The 23768-nt window shown below is 51.4% G+C and overlaps 2 protein-coding genes across 2 annotated transcripts in view; one reads left to right on the forward strand and one right to left on the reverse strand.

Annotated features, from left to right (window-relative positions):
• The window catches only part of SLA (Src like adaptor), a 63402-nt gene extending 48865 nt beyond the window's left edge, over positions 1–14537 (reverse strand). Inside the window, exon 1 of the mRNA XM_034668643.1 lies at positions 14419–14537. Within this exon, the coding sequence (XP_034524534.1) occupies positions 14419–14429 (11 nt within the window). The 5' untranslated portion in view covers positions 14430–14537. The remainder of the gene's footprint in view (positions 1–14418) is intronic.
• TG (thyroglobulin) overlaps positions 1–23768 on the forward strand; it is a 266107-nt gene that overhangs the window by 223461 nt on the left and 18878 nt on the right. Inside the window, exons 43-45 of the mRNA XM_034668642.1 lie at positions 7183–7347; positions 8364–8531; positions 22478–22659. Coding sequence (XP_034524533.1) covers positions 7183–7347; positions 8364–8531; positions 22478–22659 — 515 coding nt within the window. The remainder of the gene's footprint in view (positions 1–7182; positions 7348–8363; positions 8532–22477; positions 22660–23768) is intronic.

The raw sequence follows: 23768 nt of genomic DNA on the forward strand, positions 1-23768 counted from the left end.
TAGCTTTCAAACCTATGTAAGTCTTCATCATGCATATATGATACAAAAATATTTTCTTTTCATATTTTCACATGGTATCTCTTTAATAAGAAACCACTAAAATGCTATGCAAGCAGCTCATGCAATAAATCGTTTATCATCTGTCAGAAGAAAAGGATACCTTCTGACCTAGGAACGCCTTTGTATGAGGAAATTGTCATGGGTATGTGGATAAATTTCTCTATAAAGGTGTATGTACATTGCAGGATTGTCTAGAACATCATAAAACGGGAAGCAATAGTAGCTATCATTTATTGCATACTTACCATTACATGAAAATCGTCTCATTTCTTCCCCTATGACAATCCTATGGGGAAACTCTCAGTATCATTATCGCCCTTCTGACAGTCGAAGAAAGAGTCTCCAACCAAACACTGACAAAGCAGAGCTGGGATTTGCATCCGAGTCTGTCACATTCCTCGGCCTGCAGGTGCTCCTACCCTCTCAATGACTCTCCCTAGCAGCCTCAGTACCTGATTGCACAATGGCTTTAGAAACAGTCTCGCAACTGAATAGGCAACAGCACAGAATGATATTCACAATTGACTGTCAGGTGAAAAAGACAGGTTTAGAACCAATATGATCTCACTTATTTCCTACATATAAATATATAAACATGAGTAGATATACATCTATATGTACACACACACGCTAACAGTATTCGACAGTGGTGTTCCTTTGTTGGGAGGATTATGTGTAATTTTGATTTTCTTTGTTTTGCTCACCTAGATTTTCTATCATGGATTTTTGTGCCGCTATTTTTGCTCCACAAATTCCAAAAGTTGTTCTATTTAACCTTTATATAAACTAAGGTAACACCGATGGATGTAGGAAAATACAGGCCAACTTTTTTCTAGGGTGTGAAGGGGACTGGCATTTTCACAAGACTGTGATGACAGCCAGGCAGGTCATTGGGACAAACCCTCACAGTCAGGATCACCTCCCTTCTCCCTCAGGGATCCTCCTTCTGTCCCACGTCTCATTGCCTTGGCCACTCCACTTGCCCAATGATCAGCTTACATGATAAATGATAACGAGTGCTCTCTTCTTAACAAGACTCAGTTACATGTTATTATGGAATTGATCTTCTAAATGTACTTTTAATTTTTTCTAATTATAAATTTAATATAAATTCATTGGAAAAAAGTTAGAATACTCTGGAAAGTACAAAAAGCCAATAAAACTCATCCATCACTCCCTCGCCTTGAATTAATAGGGGACTCTGGGAATTGATAAAGTTGGACTATCCCAAGAAGCTGGTGGGGCCATACGCATTGGGGGAGGGGCAAAGGATGCCCAAGAATTTCTCATGATATCAGTCATCTACGGAGGCAGCCCAGCGTCACGGGAAAGCCACAGCTCTTCCAGGCTGGGGTTTGTACCAGGACCTGGTGTCAAGGCCCTTCAAGGCAAGAGCAACGCGATAATACTGATGATATTGGAAGGGCTTTAGCAAGGGCTAAGTTATACCCTTGTTTTTCTTGTTGAAATTCTCTCTGCTTTCACCCAGTAAAGCCAAGTTGTGCTGATTCCTAAAGAGAAGGAAGAGGAGGGAGAAATGTGCTCTTAGGCCCAGAGACGAGGGTTTCAAGATCAAAGTTCTGTTAATTCTCATCCCTGTGACTGAGGTTTTGCCAAAACTGAAGTGCTACAAATTAGAGTTAAACTCATGCTTTTGGGGATCAGGAAGATGATTTCAGTGTAGAAAATATTCAAGACAATACTAACATTAATGTGGATGTGTGACAGCTTTAAAAAAATTCTGTCTCTGCCTTAGCTTCCAGAATTCTCTCTGAGCTGTCTGGGAAGCTCAGTAATATTGCCCGGTTCAAATGTCTGTGATATTCTGGTGGCAGCCTCTGGGTCAGGGCCCTTCCCAGGAGAGGAGCTGGTGTAGAGCACTGCACGTGACACCTGGTTCACACCTCATCCTTTCTTCTCAGACCCTGCAAGCTTCTGCTGGGCTCCCCACTTCAGCACCGCTCTCTCCCACTCATCCCGCTCAACCTGACAGCTGATCATCCAGCCACTTGTTCCAGACCCATTCTGCTGGATCCATGTTTAGTGAAGGCCTCTGGTGCACACATTCTGTGCGAGGCTCTGGGGGTAAAGGAGTAACCATCCCAATCTCTGCCATCAGAAATGCATCGTCAGGAGTTTTCAGGGGCCAGTCGCTTACTGAGATCCTACTGAGTGCTACGCACTGTTTTCAGTGCCAAGGATGCAAGGACAAATGACCAATGACATTCCTAAAATGCTCTCTGCAACACCCTGGTCAAAAGCCTTTCCTCACTCCCCATCGCTATCCTGTGTGCTATGGTTTACCACCCTCTGAATTTCATCTCTTGCTTAGGCTGGATTCCAAGTCCTCTCAACTTTATTTCTCACCATCCCTTCATGCACATGCCCCTTTTCACTCAGGAGAATAAATAGACCCAACTATCCATCCATCCATCCATCCATCCATCCATCCATCCATCCATCCTTGCCCTTACTCAAACAGTCACTGGCTCACTCACTCAAAACCTACCTTTCTGAGTCCCAGGCCCTGTTCTGGGGTTGCTGGGATACTTGGGACCCAGTTTCTTTCCTTGCTAGCTCATGTGGGTAATCAGTCCCCTGAACCTATCTGCCATCCTTCCCCCCTCCCCGGGAGTGGCTGTACATGTCAAGAAATTCTGGTTTGTATGTGTGTGTTATCATATGTCTGTGTGTGTCTGCCTGCAACTGCGTGTTCCTGGGTGTGTGTGTCTTTGTGTGTGACTATGTTGTGAGTGTATCTTTCTGTCTGTGACTGTTTGTGCCCATATGTGTGCTTGGACGGGGGCAGGTCCTGGTTCTGAGGTGACTACAGTGGCTCATGGAGATCAAGGCCCCTTACAATGTTCAGAGGCTCCAGGGAGAAAAAGCAGTGGTCAGCAATTGTGGTTTTGCCTTGCACTATTTCTGAAGTTAAAAAAACACACACAACAAGCGGAAACTCATTGCCCTTTAATAGCTAAGTCAGATTTAGATAAGCACAGACCCAGGGCTGGCAGTGAGACTGCTGTGTGACCAGGCAGGCTGAAGACCCCCCTGTCTCCACACCCTGCAGGGGTCCCATCAGCCCCCACAGTGCTAACCACAATATGAATACACCCCCCGCCGTGCACAGGACCCCCACCATCATGTGCCTGTCCTTATGATGATTCTTAAAGCACTGCATGTCATTCCCATTCACAGAGGAGTAGCCAAAGTCCCCAGATGTCAGTCACTTGCCCTGAATCCCTCCCTCAGCAAGTGACAGGGCTGGAGTGTGAAGCTGGTCCTTCTGCCGGCTTCATACAGGGCTGGCAGCCTGGTCTACGGACTCGAGACAGGCTGCGGCTGCGAACCCTGTTCTGTCCCCGAAACCCCTGCACTTTGTAAAGCTCTGCATGGCTCACCCTGCCCCGGCCCCATCCTTTGCTCACCATCCAAGGGCTTTAAAGGGAGGCCTCAGCCGGCCGTTGACTTGTTTAACCACCGATTTTCCATGAAGAAAAACGTTTCCTTCAGCAAGATCGATTAAAACAACATACTTGAGGGAGAGGAAAGTTCTCTAAGCCATCGTGCAGTATCGCTGTAACCCACGCCTTTAACCACTTCCTCACGGTATCGGGAGCTCGGGCTTTTTATCGCTACACACAGTGCTGAAAACATTAGAGGGCCCCTTCCCGACGTCCGCATCCCCCCAGCCTACCTGCCGCCAAGGGGGGCTCAGCAGCCCCCCCTCAAGGCCTGCAGTTTGCCAGCTCCCTTTGCAATTTACACCATGGGGCTTTGACCTTGACTACCTTGAGTGCGCACGTTTGTGAGTTCTCTTAAGACCAAGCAGGTCCAGTGGTCCACCCTCGTCGTTGGAGAGAAAGCCGTGGGCGGAATCATCTTGCCCCTGTGTGTTGCCACCGCGGTTGAATTCCTGGCTCTGGGCTGGCTGGGTATTTACTTTCACAGCTGCTCCTTCTCACCATGAGCTGAGGCGTTAGGACCCTGTGTGTTACAGATGCCGGAGCTCAACGTGCAGGGACCTTGCCTTGTGCGTTTTGTAGCAAACCCCGCCGACAACAGGAGACTCTGAGCTTACCTAAATGGGTTGAGGACAGAAAACCAATATAGACGACCCCACCCCCATTCTGGGTGGCTCAGAGCTGTCAGAAACGGCTCCTAGACCCCAGGATAACATTGCTGCTGTCAGGATCCACACCCTATGTGCTCTGCTCTCTCTGGGCTTGGGTTACCGCTGGCTCACCTCTGACTCTGGCCGCAAGTTTCCTCCTTGGTCCTAAGGACTAAGTCGAGATACGATGGTAATAATGCCAACACCTTTCATTAAGAACCTGCCCAGTGCATGCGGAAGGCTGACCTGATGGCCAAGGGCTTGGCCTTGGAGGCTGGTCACCCATGTTCACACTGCGGTTTGGCCTCTACCCAGTCCTGTGATCCTAAGCAGGTCATTTGCCTCTTTGTGTCGTGAGCCCCTTATCTATAAAATGTGATGATAATACCATCTGCCTCATGTGATGGTCATGAGGCATGAAGTATTATCTGTAAAATGCTGAGGACACACAAGGAACACTCCACCGAGGTTCTGTCTTTTGATCCTTAGGCATTTCACCCTGGGGGGAAGCGTGGGGAGCTGGCATCACTGTGTCCATGGGACTAAGAGGGGAAGGGTGCTGGGTCGTTTGTGAAGTCACCACGTGGAGTCGGAGCCAGGTTGAGGGCTGTGTGCAGTGGCATCGGGCTGCATTTAGCCACTGAGATTCTGAGCCTCAGCCCTACTTGCAGCCAGAATCAGCCCCGGCCCCTGGCCTCTCCCCACCCCACCTCTCAGCCCTACCTGCAGGACAGCCTGTCCTCATTGCAATGCCCGTGCTTTGCCCATGGCCCTCAGTCCTGACTTGGGGGCATAGAGACCACTGGAACTTTCTGGAAGCAGTGCTGGAATGTTCTCTCCGATTTTAGGAAATCTGTCCAGCTGGGATCTCGAGAGGATGGGTCTCCTCCCCTCTGGGCATCTATTGTCTGTTTTACACAGCGGGTAGCAGGGCCGCTGACTCAGGTGCCCATGGGCACCTCCCTTTATAGTTTCCGGAATGCTTTCCTCTGCTATTCTTCAACAATCCTCTCAAAGATCCAGTGAGAGTGGCACCGTCTGATATACCCTTTGCTGCATTTGTGGTGTTTTTGCCAGTTTCGGATGTTTTAGCTCAGCATGGGGTCTAAAATGGAAACATGTTCTCTGGAGTCGGCCAGATCAATGCTCTCTTTACATTGGAGTAAGAGTGTGCAGTTCGGCTCAAGAACACAGCATCTTAGTCAGCCTATAAAAACACATGTGGTTGACAGCATGGCCCAGGCGGCCTGCTTGGACTGGGGTCCTGGCTCTGCCAGTCACCCGCTGTGTGATGTTGGCCAAGGTCCTGGACCTTTCTCTGCCTTAATTTCATCCTCTCTAAGAGAAAGGGGTAAATAACATTTACCTCTGAGAGTTGTGGAGAGGATTTAGAGAGTTAATATGTATGAAGTGCTTACAACATACCCAAAACTTAGCAATTACTCAGTAAATGTTAATTATCAGTATTAGTTTTTGTTGTTCCCAAGATCCTAGGTCCTGGTACCTATTAGATACTCAATAAACGAGAATTTCCCTTTTGTCTTGGAGCCTCAGTTTGCTTGTCTGCAAAATGGGGACAGCAGACGTACCTGCCTCCTATTACGTTGCAGACATTGCAGGAGACACAAAGTTCCTGGGAGGGTGAGCACGTGGCAGGTGTTTGTAGGCGGGCAGTACAGAGGACTCTCCAGCCCAGGCCCCTTAGTACAGAGCTTGCTCAAAGAACTAGAACTTCCCACGCCCCACCCAGGGTCCTGGAGCACAGCAAATTCTGGAGCCCAGCTGCCTGCACCCCTAGGCCGGCCCAGACCCTGACAGCATTTGTGGCTTTGGTCAAGTTACGGAACTTCTCCATCTCTTTCTTCTCATACCTGTGAAAATGGGGACAAGGACAGCAGCTAACTTACACAGCGTTGGTGAGGATGAATGGGATAAAGTGGGGGAAGCTCCTGAGTTAACAGTCAAAGTCCTCAGGTTTCCTGGGTGGCTCAGTCGGTTAAGTGTCTGCCTTTGGCTCAGGTCATGATCTCAGGGTTCTGAACAGCCTGGTGTCTGTTTCTGGTGTCTGGTGTCTGTTTCTCTCTCTTTCTCTCTCTCTCCCTCTGCCCCTCCCCAGCACTCATTCTCTCTCTCTCTCTCTCTGAAATAAATAAATAAATCTTAAAAACAAACAAACAAAAAATAAGCAAAGTCATCGATCGATGGTCCTTACTGTGTCTTACCAGTGGCAGTGGTCCCGGTAATAGTTCTGGTGCTGGTAGGCCCACTGCAACCCCCCTATCCTGTTGTCCCTGATGCCATACTGTTCAGCAGCATTTGAATGGCGGGTGGTCCACAGACGGAAGGCCCTGGGGTTGCACCCTAGCCAAGGCGCTCAGCCCACCTCTTCCATCCTGGGCAGAGACCAATCCCACCAACAGTCCAGGCCTGGGGACAGACCTCCTGGCATTGCCACCACCTGCGTTCCTAGAGGGGAAAGACTCCCAGCCAGCCAGCGTTTGACAGAGACTTGCATTGACTCTGCTGGAAAAATTTACTTGCACAATGACTATGTTTCCATCACCTTCTAGGTGGGCATCTATTTGAAAGTCCAACTCTGTCTTAACTGAGCTAGGAAACTTGCTATTCCAGGAAACCCGGGAGGTGAGGGTGGAGGATGTGGACAGGGACAATTCTGGTCCTTGTCCCTCTTCAACCACCATCAGCTCTGGGTCTCAATATACAGCTTTAGTCAGTGATCACTCTGCCCAGGGCCCGCCCTTCCCAGGTAAGGAAACGGAGGCCTCGTGAGATACTCGTTCAAGATCACAAACGGTGTCGATATGATATGATCAGTCCTGACCTCCCAAATGCCTGTGGGCATCTCTGGGAAGGGTCCTGGGACTTCCAAGTGTGGATGAACAATGCCGAGCCCTGATGTGGCCCCGAGGTCTCTGGGCTGAGCAGGGGGCGGCAGGGGAGGAGATGATCTAGACTGTTCCTCCTGAGTCTGCATTCTCTTCCAGGGTGGCTCCGCGTTCTCCCCAGCTGCTGTCATCAGCCAGGGGAGGGCTCAGCAGCAGGCAGCCGCTTTGGCGGAGGAGATCAGCTGCCCCACCTCGTCCATCCAAGAAATGGTGTCCTGTCTCCGCCAGAAGCCTGCCAGTGTCCTCAATGACGCCCAGACCAAGGTGGGCACTTGAGTGTGAGTTGGGGAGGGACACTCTCTGATCTTTTCCAAATGGAAAACTAGGCCTAAAAAGGAGACCTGACCCACCCAAGGCTGCACAGGGGGTGGATGACCGGCCGCGGCTAGAATGCCCTCCCTGACCCCCAGCACCGTGCGTGGGCCCAGCTCATGATGGACCAAGCATGGGTACTGAAGGTGAACAGGTCTCTCTGCACATTGGATTTTATCTGTAAAATATAAATGTAAAATATAATGTGGGCTTTATAGAGTAGGAGGATAAAATGAAGTGATACCCATCCAGGGTCTTGACTGTGCCAGGACAGTGGTCGCACTCCAGCCAGTCACAGCCACACAGATCGAGCATGATGGTCATACCTGTGTGGGTTTGGGCCACCCCATCCTCTTAGACAGGACAGCTATGTGCTCCCTTTTCCATCTGAAAAGATCCTGCTCACAGCCCGTGGTCCCTGGCTGTCCCTGACATTGATGAAGGGGACACTAGCAGGAGGAACTATTGTCATCAGAGCCAAGGGCTTGATGCCTTCAGCCCGGGGCCTGGATTCACAGGCCTGGAGCAGGTCTGACCCTCAACTCCCCTAGGTGTGGGCTACTGGGAGAGTGGCTAGAGCTGATGAATTTCTCTATCAGAGCCTGCCTTTGGCCACCACCTACCTACTCCTCAGTCAACATCTACACCCGCTCACTTACACACCTAGGAGCTCAGGCCTATAGCCTCCCTGGGGCTCTTTTGTCACCTGGGTGGGGGGAGGCTCTGGGGACCACCCATTGCTCAGAGTGAGTCTTGCCTTCCAGTCCCTGGCCTGGTGTCCTTCCCGCCTGTTGTTCATGTCATTTTACTCTGATTGCCCAATACAGCCCAGATGGATAACCAGCATCCGTGTTCATTACGGTTAAAACCTGATTAAGTGAAGCAATGCAACTGATTCTTCTAGAACCATTTTTTAAAAGAAGGATAAAATCCATACACATAATGGCGTCCCTTTGCGCCCAATGTAGCTCCTGGCTGTGAGTGGCCCTTTCCACTACTGGGGTCCTGTGGTTGATGGCCAGTACCTCCGAGAGGCTCCAGCAAGAGCTCTTCAGAGGACACCGCGGGCGAAGGTCGATCTGCTGATTGGGAGTTCTCAAGATGACGGGCTCATCAACAGAGCGAAAGCCGTGAAGGTAGGCAGAGAAGAGCCTCAGAGTTCCCTGTTGGCTGTGCCCCAGTGGCTCAGGACCTCAAAGTCTGACCTTGGTCCAGAGTCACTGACTTACTCGCTCATTTACAAAATAATCTGGAAAACACTACTATGAGCAAAGGCTCTATAAGGAGCTTGGGAGACAGCAATGGGGGGAGCTGTTTCAGACATGAGACACAAGCAGGGCTGTGAACAACACCGACACCTTCACCCCCACATCCACAAACCCCATCTGTGAGTGAATCACCATGGGAAGCAATGCGCAGAGCCTGACCAAGGAGCTCTGTGACCTTCGGGGTTCAGGCGGTAGATACCCCTGCCCCCTGAAGGACGCTTGCCCCACTGAGGCCAGGACACCCAGCTCCCATGCTGGTTTTCTTCCCCAGGAAACCTGGGCAGGGGCTGTACCCTGCACCCAGCAAAGGCGACTTCGTGTGGCCGCTTAGAGACACAACAAAGTGGGAGAAAGTTGTAAGGTCTGCTGTCTGTTTGAACACTCACTTCCTGCTCTGACCACATGCCCTCACGCCTCAGGATGTGGCTCACCCTGGAAGAGGCCAAGCACACTCTCCTCTGGCCTGCCCCCTGTCCTTGTCAGGTTGCTCTTAACAGATCCTTTAAGGCGTCAGGCCTGGGATGGTGGCCACGGCACGTGAAACCCAGGGAGAGGACACCCACACAAGCGTGGGGCTCTGTCTGGCTCTGTTGAATCTAAGGCAGTGCAGCTGGAATTGAAAACAATCACTCACGCAGCCTCACAGGATCCTGCGTCGCCTTGCGTTGCCCTGTTCCCTCCGGTAATATGTCTCACTTCGGGGAGTCTGGCTCACAGCAATGAAAACAGCACTTTTCATGATATATATATACAGTAGTATTTATCACAATGTGAATTATTGTGGCAAAATGTTGGACGCAACCCAAGTGCGCGTTCACGGATCGATGGTGGACGAAGTTAGGCTACACGCAAACTATTAAATATTAATGCAGATGGTGAAAGGGGTGAATCCGATTCATCTCTACTGGCTTGAGGGATGCCTATGACAGGTTGTTAAATGGAAAACAAACAACAAGAATGCAGAGGAATTGTAAAATTTAGGTGGCATCCATATTTTTTATAAAAAACAGCCTGTATCCATCTGTAAATACATAAGTGTGCATAATTTTATGTTTCTTTGTGAACGGGTTATAGTGTGGGAAGTTATACAGCAGGCATTACCATTGGCTATCTCAGGAGTGTAACAGTGTGAGAGAGGATATTATGAATTTAATATTACTAATAATACTACATATACGTGTAATGCACATATGCTACATATAACATGCATGTGTGTGTATATATGTGTACAGATACATAGAGGAAGTGTGTGTGTGTGTGTGTTGGGGTGGTTTGTGTGCGTGTGTGTTGGGGGCCTTGGTGTAGGGCAGAACTTAGTCATTATTAGCTCCTGTCCAACTGGGAAAGAACGTTTGCATCTGATCCCTCTCTGTGTCTTCCAGCCGAGCACCTGCACGTAACACAGCCCTTACTTCAAGGGGCTGTAACTTAATTACTGAAGCGGACTGACACTCAGGAAGCCCTGAAAAGATGCCCCTTCCCCACCACTAGCCCTGGGTCTTTCTTCTCTAAACTAGTGGGTCTTTGAATGGCTTTTGATCTAGCCCCTTCATAATTTAGGCATGAATCATAGACATAGCTGAATTGCTATGAAAGGCATAGGCATAGACATAGACATAGCTGAATTGCTATGAAAGATTCATGAAAACATAACAAATTTAAAGCAGGAGAAGGAAAAGAACGTTTTAAGATGTATGCTGCCCCCTCTACATGCTGCGTGTTGGAGACGATGGCCTGCGGCATGGGAAACAGCCGCTCGCCACAGACCCTTTCCCATGCAATATCTCATCTTATGTTGCCCTCTGGAGATGTGGGGATCTTTGTGCAGAAGAGACTATATCCTCACAACTCTGACTCTTTGGACCGGGTGCTGACAATTTATCCCAGCCACCCCCGACTTTAGAGAGAAGAAGAGCAGCTTTTCTACTCCCAGGAGTCTGGGAATCATCCTGAACGGGTGGAAGGGTGCAGGCCCTGGCAGCTCGTTCCCATACCCCTCGACCTGCAGGTCTGGGGTTGTGGGGGGTCTCTTACTGGAGGATTTGGGGGCTGTGCTGGCCCCAGTCTATATTATCTGATTATGCCAGCCCATTGTAAGAGGGGTTGTGTGGCCATGTGGCCGCCTTGCTCTTCCCTCCTCCTCTCCTGCAGCGTGTTTGGAAGTCTCTCATCTCTGTCCTGAATCGCTGAGCCCCCCAGCCAGGAGTCTGGGTCCAGAGGACTAGGATTCCTCCTTAGCAATGTGTTTTCATTCCTCTAGTTGACTTTCTCTTGGAGGTTGTCAAGGAGATGTTTCCTTGGTGCGCTTGCGAAGAAAGATGGTGTCCTGCAAAGGAGCTCACGGCCCACACCAGGGCGGGGCTGGGCAAGTGTGGCCTCAGTCCAGGCACCAGTGTAGGGAAGGCGCCGGGAGGGCTCGGCGGAGCAGCAGGCAGCCCTATTCCACGGTTGTTATCCAAACCCCAGTCCTGGGGCAGAGGCCCCCTGGGCCCATGTACTCCTGGTTAGAACCTTTCTCTCTTGCTTCCTGTCTCTGCTCCTTCTCTTCTGAACTTGCACTAGTCCGGCCCCTGCATGGTTTTGTGAGCCTGCGTCCTGCCCAGAACTCACCTGGGCGCTGCTGTGGGGAACGGAGTGGGAGCGGGGAATAGTGATGGGTGAATGTGAAGCCAGAGCCAGGACTCTGATGCCGTTATGTGCTGATGTCCCCTGAACAGGTGGGTCCAGCCCGGTTTTATACCTCCAGCCTGGGCTTTGCCCTTGGACTCTAGATTGGTTTGGCCTACAGTCTAGTTGCTATCTTCTCTTAGATGTCTCACAGCTTCCCGCTCATTAACATCCAGAAGGGACTGCTGATTCCCCTGTGCCCCGCCCCAACCAGCATTTTCTTCTGCTGAACTCATCTCAGGAAACAACGACTCCTCCTTCTGCATGCAGGGCTGCAGGCTAACGGTCATCGTGACTCTGCTCCCCTCCATCCCACCAGCACTGCATCAGCAAACCCGGCTGGCTCTATCTTCCAAGTGCACCCATGGTCCAACCGGCCTCACCACCTCTTCTGCCATCACCCTGAGCCATGCCGTCATCTTTCTACAGGATTAGCTCCCAGCTCGCTTTCTGCACCCCCTGTGATCTGTGAGGACCACAGTGGCCAGAACCATCCCTCTACATTACGAGATCTTGTCACCCCCCTACTCAGAGCCCTCCTGTGGCCTCAGGTCCCACAGAGGGAAAGCCATAGTCCCTACAATGACCACTACTTGATGCAGCTCCGTCTGCTCTCTGACCCCACCTCCTGCTACCCTCCCCCCTTGCTCACTGCATTTAATCCCAACTGATCGCTTTGCTGTTCCTCAAGTATGCCGAGCATTCTCCCATCTTAGTGTCTTGACACATGCTCTTCCCTCTTCTAGAATGTTCTCCAGATAACTCACTGCCTCACTTCTTCAGGGTCTGCTTCTTCAGAGTACTTGCTTGACCCCCAGATGGAGAAGGCAGCCATATCCCCAGCGTTCTCTCTCCCCCCCTCCTGCTCCCCATTCTCAGCACTTACACCTCTTGAAATACTATGCCTTTTTTTGTCTATTGTATTTCTTCCCCGACTAGAATGTGAGGTCCATGAGCACTATTTTATCAGTTTTGCTTTCTGCTTTATCTTTGGTGCTAGGAAAGTGTCTGGTATACATTAAGGGCTCAATGACTCTTCATTAGATTGAAAGAATGAAATTTGGGGGACCTGACTATGTGCGCAAATCTGACCTAGGAGTCTTCAAGGAAATAATTCATCCCAAGCAACCCTATGATCTATGATCTATGATCTATGATCTATGATCTATGATCTATGGTCTATTCAGACGGGAAAGCAGTTCAGAGAGAGAGCAGAATTCAAATCCAAATCGAACTCCTGGATCTAAGTCCAAAGGCATCCTTTTCCTGCCATAGCCCTCTGGGAAGACCCAGATCCTCCCTCCAAGAGCTCTCCACCCACCAACGAGTGTGGTGGGTACTCGTGTGGTCAGAAACACAGCTAGAATGAGGGCTGCTGTGTGCGAAGGCCCTCACAATCCCAGCTCCATTCTCACTGTAGCTCAACCATGACCCTGGGAGGAAGAGGCCCATGAACTGGTATTTAACACCATTTTACTGAGGAAGAAGTCTTCCAGAGGTTTCATGTTTGTCCCGAGGTCATCAAACTAGTCACCTGTAAAGCCAACTACACCCTTTGGGTCCAAATGGGGAGCTTTACTCCTAACCCCATGTATGCTAAACCTTAGGACAGGGATGGTGAATGCACCAGCACCACCCAACCCTCCCAGACACAATCGTAGCCCAGAGGAGTCCTCAGAATCCTGGCCAACACAAGACCACAACACATAGTAGGGACACACAAATGGGAACCCGGCTACCGGCTGCCCTCTACACACAGTATTGAAGTTACTATTTTATCTTGAAACACCTTGTTTATGGATGCCCCTGGGTTGCCTTCCCTTGCCTCAGCCTGCTCCTGACCCTCATTCAGACTTGGGTTTGTGGGTTTCTCCATTTCCCCCCAGAATATTCCATAGTTCCTGTCCAGCTACCATTAGCAGAATATTCCATAGTTCCTGTCCAGCTACCATTAGCTACCATAGTTCCTGTCCAGCTACCATTAGCAGAATATTCCATAGTTCCTGTCCAGCTACCATTAGCACATGCCCGAGGGCCTCAATCCCAGCAATTCCTTCTCCTGAATCCTTCCATGTCAGCCCAGCTCTTCCCGCCCACCTGTGCTGAGAAGCAGGACCTCACAGAAAACCACCACAGCCTAGATCAGGTGTCAGGCATGTGTTCCCAACACCGAGCCCTGTGTGTTTAGTCATGCTATACTCAGTGTGGCCACTTCCTATGTGCCAGAGGCCGTGCTGGGTGTTTGGGGTATAAGTACACATTGAGTCCCTGCCCTCAAGGAGCTCACAGTCAGGCAGGGAGAGAGTAAATGAGCAGAAGTAAATAACTCAAATACAGTGTGATAGACACTAGATGGAGAGACGGGCATCCTAGTGCGGGGCCTCAAGAGGCACTTGGGGAGGAGGGGACTGCTGGTGCCACAGTGGCCTCGCCAGCAGGAGGGTCACAGTGATGAACGAACTGACCCCATCCCCCAAGCCAGCAGGAGCATTTGGGTTCCCTGGAACCTGAGCCTTATTTTCCTTATCTGCAAAATGGGGAAATTACTAGTCCATATCCTCATTAAGATGTTGAATGAAATCACATATGCAGCCATGCCTGGCAGATAGTACGTGCTCAATAAATATTAGTTTCTCACCTAGCTCCTCAGGGTATTATTAGGATTAGTGTCCAAAGCTATTGTCCCTGATCCAGAGAATTCTCTAGAGAAAGCAGGAATACAAAGGACAGACAACCACTGAATCACCTCGCCTGACCCGAGCCAGTTTTCCAAATCGTGGCAGACGCACACACATGCTTTTTCCTTGTGCCAGCCCTGCGTTCATACCATCCAGAGCCCAACCCACAAACACACACCGTCCGCTTCCCAGGGGAAGTCACAGGAGCGGTAGGCATCCCTCCCGCCCCGAGTGAGCCCCTGGACCCACCCATCACTTGAGCAGACACCCACCAAATCCCACAGACCAAGGGGGGTGGGCGGGCACGGCTTCTAACAAGTCTGTATGAAGACCCCCACCCACCTCCCACCCCAGGCCAGCTATGGCCCACACAGAGAGTCCGAATGACAGCAGCAAAGTTAACCACATACCCGTGGAGCATCACGGCTGCCTGAGATCCCTGGAAAACCTCCGCTCTCGGAGAATGATCTTGTTTTCTGAAGTAGCAGCTTTCTGTGGAAATTCATCGGTCGCTGTGTAGGGATTTTTCCCCTCTTTTCTCTCTCCCTCCTCTCTCTCTCTTTCTAACTGGTGAAATTGACAGTCTGCCTACATTAACCGGGCATTAATTTGCATGATCAAAAGCAGATTTGTTCCAAGATGCACTGTTCTGCCTTCCCCTCCAAGCACCAGCATCTCCAAGGAAGGCGAGAAAAAAATCAGCAACAGCGCCGCCACCGTGCCCCGAGCACAGGCAGGAGCTGGCCCCGTCCAGGAGCAGGTGGAGTGGGGGCCCTTTGGGGAGCGGGGAGGGGAGGGGAAGGCAGCCCATCTGAGAGTTGGAAGCAGCACCTGGCAGCCCGAGGCGCTGGCACCAGCCCCAGCACAGGAAAATCAAGCCTTTGGTGGCAGATTATCACAGAGGGGCATGCAGAAGTCGCGACGAGTGCACGCCATTTCCTGGAAAGAGGCACTTGAGTGGGTGGGTGTCAGGGTCTGGACCCGAGCTGGGCATGGCAGGGCCCTGTGGAGAGCCCACGACCTGGAATCAGAAAAATGGGTCTCAATTCCTGGCTTCAGCCACACGGTTCAGGCAAGTTGCTTAACCAGTCTGAGCTGCAGTTTCTTTATCCTTGGGTGGCCACAGTGAGACCAGCCCTACCTGTCTCCTACGATGTGATTGGGAGGCGTCTAGACAAAGGAGACAGGTCCCAACACCAGGGAGCCCCATCGGGTCCCCTGCTCTGGGCCGCCCTGCAGCACTGCAAGTCCTCCACTCCAGCATTGTGGCTCTCTGGCTCACGCAGGGCACTTCGCCTACGTGTCCCGTGGCCCCGCCAGGTGGGATTATCATGCTCCCTTCAGAGAAAGCCGGAGGTCGGCGGGGTTGGCTTATCCCCCCAACATAGTAAGAATATTTTATGACTGCACTGGTAAAGATCAATGTGAGCCATGCTGGATTCATGCTTACAAATTCATTATGATCACACTTATTTTTTCTTCTGGTCTTAAAAGAAATTGAAAGAAACATTTATTTCGTGGGCCCTAACGTTATGGGGGGCCCTAGGCCCTGGGCCTGCTGTGCCGGATGGAGAAGTCGGCCCCTTAACATCACAATAAGTGGGAGAGGCAGGAGCGGTCCACGCACATGTCCAATGTGTACTTACTGAGGGGCTCTCCTCTAGGCTCTGGGGAAAGTTGTAAACCCAACAGATAAAGCTCCTGGCCTGTGGAGGTCACGTTCTAGTGAGAGGACATAGACAATGATGTGTGAACAAATACAGTGAGAATTTCAGATCATGAGAGGGGCCCAGATGGCTCAGCCGGTTAAGCGTCTGACTCTTTGTTTCAGCTCAGGTCATGATCTCAAGGTCCTGGGATCGAGCTCCGTGTTGGGCTCTGTGCTCAGTTCATTTTCAGCTTGAGATTGTCTCTCTCCCTCTCCTTCTCCCCCCTGCCCTCTTTCATGTGGGCACGTGCTCTCTCTCTAAAATACATAAATCTTTAGAACATTTTTCAGATCTTGAAAAATGCTGAAGAAAATAGAAACATGGGGGCGCCTGGGTGGCTCAGTCAGTTAAGCATCTGCCTTCGGCTCAGGTCATGATCCTGGGGTCCTGGGATCAAGTCCCATGTTGGGCTCCCTGCTCAGCGGGGAGTCTGTTTCTCCCTCTCACTCTCTGTGCTCTCTCCCACTCTCTCTCTCAAATAAATAAATAAATAAATAAATAAATAAATAAATAAATAAATAAGATCTTAAAAGAAAAATGGAAACATTTTTCCAGGGAGGGACTGGCAGGGAGGACTGAGACCTGAATGATGAGGTGGGCCAGCTCTGGGGAGATCTGGGTCACAAGCTCGTTCAACGGTCCTGTGGCAGGACTTGCTTGGGGGGACAAGAAGGCCAGAGGAGTGATTCTGTTCTGCTTGCAATGGGAGTCTCTGGAGTGTTTTACACTAGGGGGTGATCGTACTGATTTGTCTTTTTTAAAAAGAGCATTCTAGCAACATAGAGTTGATGATGGAGAGGGAACAAAGGAAGTAGAGACCAGATTGCCCTGTGTTGGGAGGTCCAGGGAGCAAGCCGATAAGTTAAATAAGGATTGTAGGCATGGTAACGGTCAGAAATAACCAGATTTGGGATCAACATTGGAATGGCAGTTAGGTATACACGGTGGGAGTTCAGGAGAAAGGTCAGAGCTATAGATATGGATTTGGAAGAAAACCAGGAAAATCTGATGTCAGAAAAGCGTAATTCTGAAAGGAAGCAGAGGTCAGCTGTCGGATGTCATTGAGAGTGGCATGAGCAGAGGGCAGAGATGGAGCCACCGGACCTGACAGGACATGGGTGATGATGAGGGCCATCTCAGTGGAGTGCAGGGAAGGGAAGGCTGATGGGGCGGGCAGCGTGGGGAGCGCGAAAGTGGCCACTGTGTTTCCCGAAGCCTCTGCATCATCATCTCCACCAGATGCAAACCCTCAGCCGGTTTCCGTGGGTCAGTCTGCTCACTGATGAGTTGCCTCTCTGACTTTACCAGCTCTGTGGCACAGCAAGAACCATGTCGTGTTCACTTTGGATTCCCAATTGCTGGCCCCGGAGGCCTTTAATTTATGTTCGTTCAATGAACACACGAGTGTTTGTTTTTGTCTATCTCAGAGCTCTAGAGAATTCTGGGAGCGTTCGTTCATTCATGCATCTATCCATGCAGACTTGCAAGAATTGGGTGAACTCTGAAAGGCTGCCTATTTTTTCCTTTGGGGATTCTCCTCTGGGTCTCTTCTCGAACCTATGATGTCATAGCCATTCTGCATAACTTCAAGAGTAACCAATGAACAAAAATCACTTAAGGACCTTTTGTGTACACTTCTCCCAGAGCTAATGTTGGTGTTTCTGCCCCAGGACGGGGTAGAAGCTGAAGAGAGCGTGAGCAAGGATGGGGCCGGAGGAGTCGATAGGACAGTGGTTAGGACGTATTAGGAGGAAACTCCTCAGGATTGGGGTACAATAGCGTGTGGGGGAAGGTGGGAGTAGGACGGGTCAGCAAACGTCTCTTTTTTAATCAGGTGACTGGCTACCGATTTAGTGATTGAGGATAGGAAAATAGCAGAGGAATGTTCCGGGCCTGGGGAAGAACTCATGCAGACGATGAAGTTAAATTGTGCTCATGTTGAGATGGAGGGACCGGAGGGGTTCCCAGGAGTTGGGAGATATTTGGATATGCGCGTCTGAGGTTCAGGCTGGAGAGATATTTAGGATTCATTAACCCACCGGCCATTATCAACGCAAAGAGAAGAAACGGTACCACCTCTCAGCATGTCTGGGTGGAAGGGAAAGAGAAGGGGGCAGGGATGGGTGCTGGGGGATCTCAGCATTTGAAAGTGGGAAAGACAGCAGAAAGGTTCCAGAAACGAACCTGAAGCAGAGCAGGTGAGGGAAAAGGAGATGGGAGGATTATCGAGTGGAGTGGGGGAGGAGTGCCAGGACGGGAAGGGTGGACAGCACCAGCGTGGGGATACGCTTGCTGTGTGTGCACCGCAGAGCCAGCAACACTGAGGTGAGGCAGACAGGCAGGACCGTCCTGGGTGGGGACACCCGTCGGCATTGAGCTCTCGGGGGGGTCTGAGTCATGGAGAGCGGCACACTGAAGGTCCTAGAGTAGAGGATTTGCCCAGTGACGCCACTGAAGAAGTACAGGGGAGGGTCCCAGAGCCCTGGGCAGGGAGGCCTCAGCCTCAGGACAAAGAGGGGGTCCCTCAGTCCAAGAAGAAGGAGGGAATTCGGGAAGGGCTCCAGTTGGGCATTTCCCAAAGAATAAGAGGGCCAACCGTGTAGGTGTGGGGAGAGCTCTGAGGATCACCACGGGCTTTGAAGCCACATCATAAGATTGGAGTGGCAGGAGAAGTAGCCAATAGGCAGCAGTGGCTCGTGGGCTCCTTACTGGGGCCCCAGAACAGGGGGTACCAACTCAAGGACACCTGGCAGATGGCTCTTCGGCCCCTCCCCCACCCGCATCCCATCTCTGACAGGTGGCACCTGCAGACCACAATGCAGGCCCCTTCTCCCAGCCCCTCCTGAGCAAAAGCGGGGTGGGGCCACACCAGCTGCTCAGCCTCCGTTCCCTTGCCTCATCTCTGGCTCCTCTGTCCTCATCCACGGCACTGGCCACCCTGGCCTCCACTCCTCCTCGCCCACCTGCCCACACCCTACCACTCACTTCCCCAGTCCTGGCTCAGCTGTCCCCCACAAGGCCCACCCTGATGATTCCATTTACAATTTGAACCCTCATTGACCAGCACCCCCAGTCCTCTTTCCTGCCCTGCTGGCCTTGTCTGGGTCACATCCTTATCACCACCAAAATTTGTCCTGTATCCATCAGGCTCTCAGCTCCACTGGAAGTCCCCAAAGGGCAGAGAATTGAACTTGCATCGTTCCCCGATGCATCCCAAATGCCTCCACTTGCTCCTGGCAGGTGGAAGCACTCGATAGAAATTTGTTGTATGAGTCGCGAATGGAAGGTAAAGGCCCTCCAGCAAAGCGTTTTCCAGCATGCCTGTCAATCCTGCAAGGAACATAAGGGCATTTATTTTCAATAATTTATTGGCTAGGGGAAAGAGAGAAGGAATATGTATGGTAACCTGTGTGTCAACCACTGTTAATCATTAATTCACTTCATTCTAACGTCAACCTCAGGCACAGAGAGGAATATTCCCTGAGCAAATTTATTGATGGCACCGAGCCTTCTGAGGTCACACACCAGAGCTGGGTTCAAACTTGCATCTCTCAAACACAGACCCCATGCTCTGTGCACTAGGCCACGAGGCATTCCAGACCGCGGTCAAGCCCTCCACGGGCTCTAACTGTTCTGTAGGACATATTCGTGGCAGTCCTTTAAACACATGCACAGACGACATGCCAGTTCTTGACGGCCCTTAACGAAGCCCAGCCTGTAGCCACTCCGCTTCCTCAGCGGATCGCGCCTGTAATTACAGCTTGTGGAAGTTGGAGCTCAGCGTCACGTGGTGGCCCCCATCCCTCCTGCTGACTCTCTAATTAAACTAGCAACAGCATCTGTGCTTCCGTACTGGCCAAGAATGAAGAGATGTGGCTCTTGCTGGAAACGGGCCCCCTTCACATTCCCACGTGCTCTCCGGGGCCGGGGACCACACGCCAGCCGTCTCTGGAATGTTGACCAGCCAACGAGGCCGCGCCCCGGCTAGTCTCAGCCGGCTCAGATCCCCTGGAAATGTGAAAGCAATCACAGTCTCATGGGAGCCCAAACTGGGCCCTTCCCTCTGGCTCCCTAGCTGTGGAACTGTTTAGACTATTATATGGTAGAAGCACTTCTAGCCGTGCCTGGGCTCGGTGCCCTGCCACTCTTAAAAGCTGCCTCATCGTGAAAATAGTTTCCAAGGAACTCATGTAGGGGCTCGACTCTTTATGTGGGGCCAGTCATTTTGCAGCAGGGGTAGAAAAGAGGGGTTCCCAGGGTTTGGACCCACAACCGATGGGACCAACATCGATGAGGCCTCTAAGACGGGCTTCCCTGACCCATCTGGGCTGGGCACAAGATTGAGTCTACAGATATCAAGCAACGGTAACACACAGGCTGAGAAATCAGTAGGTTTCTTTCATTTAGCCCCATAACAGTTTTATGGAGAGGGTACTACTATTCCTGTGCCCATTTCACAGAGGAGGAAACAAAGGCGTGGGGAGATTCCGTAACTTGCCCAAGGTCACGCAGCTAATAAGGGGCAAAGCTAGCATCCAAGCCCAGGTCTCCCCAACTCTGGGGTCTGAGCCCACGAGGTTCGACTCTGGAGTCTCCTTGCAGCCTCAAGCCTGTATCTTTTCTACAAAGGCAGTGTCTCCACTAATCATCTGTCCGACACGTTTGCTGAGCACCACCTGTGACTAGGTGCCTGGCACTGTACTGAGCCCCATGCGCCCCTTTGGCTGCATGGTCGTTCTGGAGCAGTAGACAAGCAAACACCAACAGCACATGGGGAGTGAGCACAGCATCCCGAGTGTGTGCCGGGCCCCCTGCCCTGGCCTGGGAGCCGCTTAATAATCCTCACACCTCTTGCCCATGTGCCCAGAACTGCGCTCAGCCCTTCCGATGTATGTTGTGTTGGAATTTGGCACTGATTCTATGCAATTTCCCAATTCGTGTGTGATGTTGATACGTCAGTGAAACAGGCATGTTCCATGTTTGGCAATAATTGGATGCGTGCATGATTACTCGTATTCTGTTCTAAAATATCCCGAATACTCAGAAAAGGACAGAGAATAACATAAATACACTTTCTCCCCGAACCCCTAGGAGGTCGTGAAATCAGCTCAAGCGATTGCAGGCAAGCATTTTGAACAGGTTAGACTAGAAGAGGGTAGCATGGAAGCACTCAGCTCTGGCATATATGGGAGGAGCCATGAGCGTGGATGTCCTTCACGAACATTATTCCAGGCCTCTGTGTGTGCGTGTGTTCCGATCTATAAAATGTCTTTCTGACTATAGACCATGGTCAAAAATACTTGAAAGTCATTGATATAATGACTACTGTTGTATTTACTCTTCATTTTTAACAGATATTAGAGTTTTGTCATAATTGCTTCAGATCTTCTTCCAAGAAACACACCTTATAGATAGAATTAAATTGATGCTGACCTTGCCTTCCTCTCTGCTCTCCTCCCCTCACCTCTTCTGAGCCTGCGGACGTGGCTTGGATCGGTTATACTACCAACTGACCCGGCCTCTCCTGGGCGAGCCAGGCTGAGGTCAGCCCCACCTGCATGGGCTGAAAGAAGGTCTCAGACAGGAAGGGTTGCTTCCTGGTCCTACCCACACCTTGAATTCTAATCACAGGTCCTGTATGCTTGGAAATATTTAGAAAAACAATTTAAACATGCCAGGGGGTCTTGATAAGCATATTGCGCTGTTGACATAAGAGCCTATAAATATGTAAACACCCATCACAGGACTGAGCAAGGGCCCTGGGGTCTGGGCCTCACACTTGAGAGCTGCATCTCTGAACTTCTGCTGCCCCTTGTCTTCAGAAATAAGGAAACGGAGTCCTGGGGGCAGGCAGATGGTCCTCCCAGATTGCCCCAGTGCAGAGAGCAGGACTGTCCGGACAGGGAAGGGAGGAAGGGAGGGAGGGAGGGAAGAAGGAAGGAAGAAGAGGGGTGGTGAAGGAAAGAAGGGAGGAAGGAGGGAGGGACGAGACAGAAAGGGAAAGAAAGCAAGCTAGCTAGCACCACGTGGACACGCATCCCCAGAGTCGAGAGCCTTCCCTGACCACTCTGTAAAACCTAGCTCCGGCTCTACCCGTCAGCCCACTCTGTTTCTCTTCATAGCACGGGTGCCCTGGTAAACTGTACAATTATTTGCCTCCTTCCCACCTCCACCCAGCGGAGCGTGAGGCCCGTGAGAGCAGGGAGCTTCGTCAGCCTGTCTCCCTCTGTCGCCCAGGCCCTGCAGGAGCTGGCCTCAGTAGAGGAGGATGTTGGTCAGTGCAGACGTGTGCAGGAAACATTCGTCTGTTGACGACTAGAGTCTCGGGATGAAACTGGAGTTTGCTCTCCGGACAGAACCAGATGACAGGCCGGCTGAGGGAGCAAAGGGGTCAAGCACAGGCTGACCTGTACCAGCTTGCCATAATGGCTCGCATTTATTGAGGACTTACTGAGTACCAGGCACCACTTGGAGTACTTTATGCGTGTTAACCCTTTTGGTCCTCACCGTGACCCGACGTGGAGGGTGTTGTATCTGTTTTCAGGCAGGGAGAGGGAGACATGGAGGAGACCCGTTGAAGGTCCCACAGCGAGGACAAGTCAAGCTGGGATTCGAACCCGGGCAGCCTGGTTCCAGCGCCCCTGCGTGTCACACTGTGTCCCACCACTTCCCCGGGAGAAACTTCTAGAGCAAGGGTTTGAGGGAGACTGACTCAAGCCTTTCAGAAACTGACCAGGAATTTCCATGTCTTTTTTTAAAGCAATTTGAGGAAAGTCAAGGCCGGACCAGTAGCAAGACAGCCTTTTACCAGGCGCTGCAGAATTCGCTGGGTGGTGAGGATGCAGACGCCGGTGTCCGGGCGGCTGCTACTTGGTACTACTCCCTGGAACATTCCACCGATGACTACGCCTCCTTCTCCCGGGCCCTGGAGAACGCCACCCGGTGAGCGGGAGAGGGCGTGGGCTCCTGCTGTCCCATGGGTGCTGGCCAGGGTGCAGCTTGGTCACAGATGGGTCCTGCAGTGTGCTGGGAAGGGACGGCTTGAAGGGTGTTGAGACCCCCTGCCTGGTGTGGTCTCCCCACCCGGGAGTCTGTGGTTTCCAATCACAGAGTCACTAACTCAGAATAAAACTTGGTCCCTCCCCCTGGGACCTTGGGGACCAGAAAGGCTTTAATTTTCCCTCTACTGGAAAGCTGTGTTCAACCATGCAGCCAACAGCTGTTCCTAGAGGCCTGGCCCCAGACTGGACTCTAAGAGCTCACAGATGTCCAACTTCTGGACCCTGAGATGCTCATCGCCCTGTCACAACTGGCTCAGGTCTGGGTTGTCGAAAGAGCTCAGGGCGAAAGTCTTCAGAAACCTACATTCTTGCCCCAACGTTGCCTTTAACTGGCTTTGAAGACATCTGTGCCCTGGGTGGCAGGCACTGAAGTGTGAGGGAGGGCAGGTAACCAAGGAAGGCTTCACTGAGGAGGAGGACTCCAGTTCCCCCTTAGCTTAGGCCCTCATTGCCTCCCGGCGAGGCTGAGGCAGTGGCCTCCCTGCCTCTCCTTGGCAGCACCCCTCCACCTGGCTGCTGGGTATGACTCTTACCCATAGGTCTGATTCCAGCCCGGTCCTACTCACATCCCTCTTCTTCATGAGCTGGAGCATGGCTGCCTTATGTGCCCTTCCAGACCCCAGTGGCTGGCCCCACCCCACTATAAAGCCTTTCCAAAAACACTCCAGCTGCCCTCCAGACTCAGCAAAGGAGTTCATCTCAGCAGCCAGAAAGCAGGGGCAGACAGACCCTCTCTGCACTGAGAGACTCTCATGGCTCTTACCAGCCTCAGTTGTTACAAAATCCTGCTGGCATGGGCCCCATTTCTCAGGTGAGGAGAGGGAGGGTCAAGGAGAGGCAGGGACTGTTGACTGGGATTCAGAAGCTGGTGGGCTCCAGGCCGCCTGAGAGCTGTGTGCTTCTGACTGGGCCTGGCGCCTCTTACAGCCCACAGCTTGGGCACCAGCCCATGCCCACCCCACCGCTGCAAGCTGGAGCATCTGAAACATG

Source organism: Ailuropoda melanoleuca, chromosome 9, assembly GCF_002007445.2.
Source record: "Ailuropoda melanoleuca isolate Jingjing chromosome 9, ASM200744v2, whole genome shotgun sequence".
Classification (NCBI taxonomy): Eukaryota; Metazoa; Chordata; class Mammalia; order Carnivora; family Ursidae; genus Ailuropoda; species Ailuropoda melanoleuca.